At 32.7% G+C, this 8,483-nt stretch overlaps 2 protein-coding genes across 4 annotated transcripts in view; one reads left to right on the top strand and one right to left on the bottom strand.

Annotated features, from left to right (window-relative positions):
- LOC106873157 (Na(+)/H(+) exchanger beta) overlaps positions 1–8,483 on the bottom strand; it is a 288,856-nt gene that overhangs the window by 106,282 nt on the left and 174,091 nt on the right. The window lies entirely within an intron of this gene.
- Positions 1–8,483, top strand: part of LOC106878267 (integrin beta-PS) — an 87,423-nt gene that overhangs the window by 53,031 nt on the left and 25,909 nt on the right. For all 3 annotated transcript variants that reach the window (XM_052968318.1, XM_052968326.1, XM_052968322.1), the window contains exons 7-12: positions 962–1,058; positions 3,505–3,589; positions 3,784–3,870; positions 7,139–7,219; positions 7,625–7,702; positions 8,150–8,335. In XM_052968318.1, the coding sequence (XP_052824278.1) occupies positions 962–1,058; positions 3,505–3,589; positions 3,784–3,870; positions 7,139–7,219; positions 7,625–7,702; positions 8,150–8,335 (614 nt within the window). The remainder of the gene's footprint in view (positions 1–961; positions 1,059–3,504; positions 3,590–3,783; positions 3,871–7,138; positions 7,220–7,624; positions 7,703–8,149; positions 8,336–8,483) is intronic.

The raw sequence follows: 8,483 nt of genomic DNA, 5'->3' as shown, positions 1-8,483 counted from the left end.
CTTGGCTAGGTATTTCTCTTGCAACTGTCTCACTAGAAATAAGGCATCAGTAGTGCTTTTACCTGGCACGAACCCAAACTGCATCTCATCTAAATTGATTCGCTCCCTAATTAGTTGGGCTATGACCCTCTCTGTAACTTTCATAACCTGATCTAACAGCTTGATGCCTCTGTAATTATTTGTATCTAAAGCGTCCCCTTTACCTTTGTAGCAGTTGACTATGATGCTGCTACACCAGTCATAGGGTATGACTCCTTCGTGTATCACCTGGTTCGTAATACGGGTGACTAGGCTATAGCCAACACTGCCAGATATTTTGAGCATCTCTGCAGTGATTCCTGATGGGCCGGGGGCTTTCCCGGTCTTCATACTCTTAATTGCTTTATCTACCCTGGTACTATCAACTCGGATAGCATTCATTTATGTATAACACACATACACACTCTATCTCACTCTCTCTCTCTCTCTCTCAAAATGCATTTAGAAGGATGCCTGACATTCAGTATTCTGCTGTAATTTCAAATTTCAAATGCTTAGCTATGTCAGTCAATGACAATCATGCTTAGTATACCTCAAAAATACCGCTCAACTTTTGAAGCTCACTTCAACACAGGAGAATTAACATTAAGACATGTAAGCAGTATATGAGAAAATAGAGGAATTAATATTGTGACTCTTCCCACATTTAGTTACTACACAAAATTCTGACACTTGGAACAAAGCAAAGAAACAATACACAAAAAAATTAACATATTAAGTTGGTAGTCCACTACCTTATCTGTTCAACCATGTTATTTCCCTTTGGAATTATTCATGAATAATGTTAAGGAATGTAATCTAAGAAATAACTTAATTGAGACTAACTTTTTGCTGTTAAGATCATAAAACATAAAGTTTGATTTAATGAAATTTGGAGTAATCTGTTTAATTTTTTTTTATTTAATCTATTATCCTATTTCAGCTGCAGACATGTCTAAAATTACTAAAGACTTTCGTCTGGGTTTTGGATCATTTGTTGACAAAACAGTGTCTCCTTATATCAGCATTGTACAAAAAAAGTAAGTATTTATAATAATGTAAATTCTTGTTTTCCTTAATCTTTCATATATTTTCTTTTCATTCAACATTAATAGTGAAAAATGTACTAAGGCTAAATAGAAATAAGACAAGCATACTGTATTGGATATTTAACATGAGCATGCCTGAAAATTGAAGCACAGTTGAGCTAATTGAGAAAGATGAGCATAAGAGGAATTGGCCACAACATGCAGTAGAGAAGAATATGCTGATTTGGACATATAATATATGTGAAGGATTACTTTTATGTGATGAAATACCAAGGAATCCAAGTGAAGGAGTCTGCAGAAGAGGGAGGCATGGAGAAAGTAGTGAACTGTTGTCTTATAACGCAAAACCTCTAGAAAGTGACGGTCTATAACAAGTGGTAGAACAAAGATTTGTCCAACTCAATGTAAGCATGAGAAAAAATAAATAAATAGCAAATGATAATGATGAACTGAGAATTTTAATTTTGCTTTTATGTGTTTCTACATTGTTCGTTAGTATTGTCATATCACTAAAGACAGTATTTATGTCAAGTTCTTAGCAATAATATCTCTTAAATTCTACGAGGTCTCTTATAATTACTTTATTGTTTGAGGGTAAAAACTGGGGCAATAGGGGTTCTCCCAGAATATTAAGAAATGGTAAGTCAAAGGTGTTGATTATTTCAAAAGATAATAATCTAACTTAACAAAATACATACCTAACCTCAGGTTAAAAGGCTCTATCTTCAAATTTTTTTTTTTTTTTTTTTTACATTTATTTTTTTTCTATATAAAATGAGTGATAAACACACACACTGCAGTTTCAATTATCTCTAACCAACCTGGAAAAACAATTGTAAAGCAATTAATAAAACCATTTTTCCTAACAAGTCCAAAAAAAAAACTTGTGCCTGATTAATCATTCTTTAAATCTTCAGTTTTTCAGTTCAGAAAGATTCATGCTTTATTATTTTATTTATTTTATTAGTTTCATGGTTTAAAAAAAATATCTAAACTTAAATTCTTGCTCATTTCTCAAAAGGGATGATTTTTTTGTTTTGTTACTGTACTGAAATTGATACTGATGAGTCTTCTGGCTAGAACATGTCTCTAAAACAAGTAACCCCTCAAAAGATTTGAGGCCTCTTCATATCTAAACTGTAGAATAAACTGTCGTGTGCAGAAACACTTGAAAATGTTTAACCTTTAGCATTTAAACCAGCTAAATCCAGCCCAAATTTCTTGATTTATGTTCAAACCAATCAAATTCAGCCTCACACAACTGCCTTACAATGTCATCCTAAAAATAACATCATCAAAATCTCAAAGCCAGGAGATAATGCATCATTTATTCATAACAATGTGAATATATAAGCATTTCGTTTCACAGAGTAGTCTGAATTCTAAAGGGTTAAAGCATAGTCCATGAATTCATATTTTAATTCTATCTCCATTTATTTAATTTATTTTTAAGTTTGTTGGAGTTGATTATAAAATAATTGGATTTCAAAATGACAGAGATGGCAATATGCCTTACAGTATTTATTTGGTTCTGCATTCTAAGATCAGATTCTCTCAAGCTTAAATTTTGTTTTCATCCCTTCCTGAAACCAATAGAATAAATGCCCATGATATCCCAGGTCAATTCACTTAATTATACTATTTTCTATTCAAAAAGAAATCAATTGTTCTTCATTAATTCAAAATATATCAAGTATATAAACATTGGAAAATACTGTCTAATACTTTCATGATAGGATCCTAAAACCTCAAATATTAGGTACAGGCATGGTTGTGTCGTTTGAAGTTTGCTTCCCAGACACATGGTTCTGGGTTCAGTCTCACTGTATGGTACCTTGAGTAATTGTCATCTACTATAGCCACAAGCCAACCAAAGCCATATGACTGGATTTGGTAGATAGAAACTGAAAGAAGTCTGTCATATATCTGTGTGTGTGTGTGTGTGTATATATATATATCTGTATCTATATGTGTGTGTCATTGTATTTGTGTTATTTATTCCCCACCACTGCTTGATAACCAGTTTTAGTTTGTCTACATCCCCATAACTAGACCACTTTGGCAAACTAGACCACTACAATAAATACCAGGTGTGAAAAAAAATTAAGCTCTGGACTTGATTTGTTTGACTAAAACCCTTCGAGGTAGTGCCCCAGCATGGCCGCAGTCCAAATTACTGAAACTAGTGGAAGATAAAAGATAATATAATAATGTTTAGGAGGAAAAAAAGAATTTAATGAAAATTTTAAGAAATCCATAACTTTAGGAAATCCTGAAGTTGAAATTTTGTATACAGACGATCCAGTATGCATTTAAATAGCTTTCATCTCAAACAAATTGTTGTGAATTTATGAATTTCAATAAAGTATCATTTTTTTTTTTTTTTATAAAGTTCATTCTGTTGCCTAATGTTAGTATTTTTCTCTTTTTCTTTTAGAATGCAAACACCTTGTGCTAAATGTACCAAAGCATATGGCTTTAAGCATCAGTTAACATTAGATCTTAATACATCATTGTTTGCAGTAAGTACAATATAATATTTCTTATATTCTTTCTGAAATCTGTCTTCATATGTATATTATCACTGGACTTTATTTTAAATTTTTATTTAGCGAGAGAGAGTTTGTGTGTGTGTGTGTGTGTGTGTGTGTGTGTTAGCTCTATAAATGTAACTGTGAAATCAAATTTATCTAACCACAATATTTTTATATCCTAGAACAAAGTATATGAGGCTCCTGTATCTGGTAATCTGGATTCACCTGAAGGTGGTTTTGATGCTATCATGCAATCCATAGTGTGTGATGTAAGTAAAATTCTTTTAGAACCTTGTTGGCTATTTATTCACATAAATTATATATCTTTGTTATGTATATAATTGCTTTTAGAAAAATTAACATTAAAGTTATTGTGACAGTATTTTCTTCCTGCTTTATAATTGTTCATTTCTTCTCAACAAAAGAGTCCCTTTGATTATATATTCTTCTTTCCAGTTTCACTCACCATTTCTGTGTTTTTGTCGTCATTTTCCCACAGCTTTTTTTTTTTTCTTTCACTGTATTCACTTGGGATTTTCTCAATTTCTATTCACTCCACCTGATCATCCTGTCCACCACAGCCACCATTATCCTAAATGTCATTTCTTGAAAATTCAACTAATATCCACACTGATTCTACCTACAATTAGCTCTTTTGCCCTTCTTCAGTGAAGGACATAACCTGAAATGATACCCACACATTTTCCTCACAGTATACTAGCATATTTTACTTTTGAAAAATATTTTCCTTGCACCTTTTTACTGTCTTTCTGTGTACTATCTCTTACATAAACAATATTTAGTGTTTCCGATTCTCAACCATCCATTTGATGCATTCTGTAAACTCAGTCATTCAATGAAGTACATCTTTATTTAATCCTACATTTAGATTTTATCAACTGTTAGCCTTCATTGACTACATTTTAGTGCCATATGGTATTGCACTTCATATGAGTTAATGAGGGGAGCCTCTATGTGATTATGTGGCATGCAGCCAATTATGCCCAACAATCTTGAAAAGGAAAATAGAGTCTTAGTTGCACAATCCTTGAAAACAAGATGGAATGATTACAGATGGAATCTCTTTGAATATGGGTCTACCCAATCAAGGTTGACTGCGGTTAAGCAACAGCACTTACTAAAAAATTCAGATAAATAATTTCAAATTCTTCAGCGAATTAGTGCAGTTTATATAGACAATATATTTCTGTAAAGCTTGTTCTATTAAAATTTTAGAATTTATAATTTTAAAACAAGCTACTAATCTGTAATAGTAATATTTATAATCTTCGGTGTTTCCTATTTATAGTCAACTTACAGAAAATATTTTGTATTCATTCTAAATACAAGAAACAAGAGATTTTTATCTATTGTTTTTTTTTTGTTTGTTTGTTTTTTATATACTTTACTCACTTTTACTGATGTCTTCCTGACCTAAACATTCTAGCCAGCTCTTTTAGACAGATTTCTATTCTTTCTTCATGGCTAATTGCAGTTATATTTGTTATGCTTTATCATCACTCCATCCCACCACATGTGACATGAAATCACAAAACTACGTGCTCTTTCTTCTCCAAACTCCTTTCATTTTCATTTAGTTTTTCTGTGGTTATTGCTATTTCTTCTATAAAATTTTCTCTTTCTCATCCACATCAATCACTGTGCTTAATGTTACAATTTCCCCACTGCTTTGCATTTCCTTTTTCTTGCCATTCTATATATACTTCTATTCCTCTTCTGAACTCACCCACCCCCGCACCTATTATTGGTCCTTGAATGCTTTAACAGAGTTAACTCTATTGTGCAAGTATTCAGATCAGACCTTCCTCCACCCACACCCTAATTTTTTTTTTTTTTTTTTGCCTGCAACCATTGATCTTCAAATGTTTAGGCTGGGTATTGGCCTCATTCAATTTCATCAGCTGAGAGAGACCTGCAAGTGTCATGAGCATTACCTCTCTGTCTCTGACTAATTTAACCCTTCAGCCATATCTGGATTAAATATTCTGTTTTACATTCAAACTGGCTAGATCCAACCTGTCACACCCACCTACAATATAAAACCACATCATCAAAATCCCAAAGTTAAAAGATAGTGCATGATTAATTCGAAACAATGCGAATAAATAAGCATTAAATTTGATAGAATAATGTGAATACTAAAGAGTTAAAAAATTTTTTTTATATAATTTATAGTGAATCAGCAGATTTATGTAAGGAACTATACAGAAAGTAATACAACTATCCTAATCAAGTAGTTTAGCATTATGAACAGTAATAGCCAACCATTCTGCAAAACAAGTTTCAGAAGAACTATGTCAGCATGAAAAATTGCTGTTAAACCTATGTTAAGATGATGAAAATAAAAGAAAGTACAATGAAAATATAGAAAGTTTCATCATCACCATCATTTAACGTCCATTGTCCATGCTGGCATGGGTTGGATGGTTTGACTGGGCTGGCCCGCTGGAAGGTTGCACCAGACTCCAGTCTGATTTGGCATCATTTTCTATAATTGGATGCCCTTCCTAACGCCAACAACTCCAAGAGTGTAATGGGTGCTTTTACATGCTATCAGTACAGGTGCCCTTTGCATGACACCGGGTTGTGTTTACATGCCACTGGCATGGGTGCCAATTTGTGTGACACCGGTATCTGGCATGACTGCGATTTTGCTCTGCTTGATAGGTCTTCTCAAGCATGACATAATACCGAATTTCTTGGTCATTGTGTCCGTGAGGTCCAACACTCAAAAGGAATTCAGCCACTTTGCTTCTGTGAGGCTCAAAGTTCGAAGATCATGTTTCACCACCTTGTCCCATGTCTTCCTGGGTCTACTTCTACCACAGGTTCCCTCCACAGTTAGAGATCAGCACTTCTTTACACAACTGTCTTCATCCATATGCATCACCTGACCATATCTGCACAGTCATCTCTCTTGTACACCACATCTGATTCCTCTTATGCCTAATTTTTCTCTCAAGAAGCTTACTCTCTGTTAAACATGCACACTTGCATTGCACATCCAGTGAAGCATACTTGCTTCATTTCTTTCAAGCCTACACATGTCCTTGGTTGTCATGTCCCATGTTTCACTGCCATGCAGCATAGCTGTTTGAACACAGACATCAAACAATCTGCCTTTCTCTCAGAGAGAGGTCCTTTGTTGTCAGCAGGGATAGGAGATCTCTGAACTTAGCCCACCCTAATCTTATTCTCACAGCTATGGTCTCGGAGCATCCACCTCCACTACTAACTTGCTTACCTCAATAACGGATGCTATCTACTACCTCTAGCTTGCCATGCTGGCAGTTGATGGAGTCTATTTTCAGCACATTTTCAGCACTTATTGTACCTGTGCGCCTTCTACATACAAAGCTAGTTTCCCTGATAACCTTCCTCTGATGTTACTGCACCTTTTATGTATCAAAAGCTTACACTGGGTGTATCTTATGGAGTTTCTAAGTTTATATAATGTATATAAAGTTTACATAATGTATATAATATATATATTTTTTTTTTAATTTTTACTTTTAGGATATTGGTTGGCGAGATGTGTCTCGTCGTATGTTAGTATTTTCTACAGATTCTGACTTTCATTATGCAGGTGATGGGAAAGTAAGTATTAAAGTTTTTAATTACTTAACATACTTCATAATTTGTTTTTGTTTTATTTTTTGCTTGCAGGTATTCTTAAACTAAAATGTTGCTTTAATTAATAATGGTAGTTTCTTCTATTAAAAATTGTAAACTATAACTTAAGTGAAATATCCTTTGATTTGGATATTATATGTGAGTTTTTGTTGTTGTTATTGTTGTGTAATAATTCAAAACAAATATATATTCAAATAACTAAATATTTAAAAACCATTTTAAACATATTTGATTTTCAACTATTACTAAGAATCACTTGTTATTCTTGACAGTATTTTTTATTATTTTTAAAAAATGTGTTTTATTCCATGCCTATAAAAAAGAATACTAGGTAATTAATATTTTGTATTAAATTTGTTTTTCATATAGCTTGGTGGGATAGTAATTCCAAATGATGGTCATTGTCACTTAAATAAAGCTGGCGAGTATACTCTAACGGATAAACAGGTTTGTGAAAGTACTTTTAATTTGTCTACTGTGCAACCATATTTTGCCATTTTGTTTAATTAATGGTATTTGTCAAGTTGCCATAAAGATTAATCAATAAGATTATTAAATTCCTTCACTCCCATTATGATTTTATTTCTTGATCATACACACCTCTTTAGTAACGTAGATGGTTACATATTCATTTGACTTGACTTCTATATATATAACTGGTAACTATTTTATCTAATTGGAATCAATTAATGAGTCAAACTTAACATTTCCTTACATTATATGAATATTAAGAGTAGAGAAAAATGGAAGCTGTGATGTTCAGGGCTTTTTCAAGAGTATTAGCAGCATAAAGAAGTTGATATAATTACAACAAAGAATCAAAACTACACTGAGGATTTGGTTTGTTGTGTGGGTTTTTTTTTTTCTTTGACACTTGGTATTATCTTTTCATAGGACTATCCTTCAATTGGCCAACTTGCAAATAAGATCCAAGAAATGAAAGTTAATGTAATATTTGCTGTAACATCAGACCAATTGGAGATATATAAGAGCTTGAGTAAGTTTATTGAAGGTTCTACTGCTGGAAGACTAGACGACGACTCTAGCAACATTGTCAGCCTTATTCGAAAAAATTATCAGGTAATAGCCATGTAATATATAAATTTATCTCTTTATTTTGTCACATAATATCATTTTAAATATACTTTATATCACCATCATATCTCATAAATATATGGTAATGTAAGTGTATGCGCATGTGTGTGTGTGTATATGTGTATATGAATAT

This window comes from Octopus bimaculoides, chromosome 1, assembly GCF_001194135.2.
Source record: "Octopus bimaculoides isolate UCB-OBI-ISO-001 chromosome 1, ASM119413v2, whole genome shotgun sequence".
In the NCBI taxonomy this organism is placed as follows: Eukaryota; Metazoa; Mollusca; class Cephalopoda; order Octopoda; family Octopodidae; genus Octopus; species Octopus bimaculoides.
Note: the sequence above shows the minus strand (reverse complement) of the source record. Positions and strands in the feature narration are given on the sequence as shown.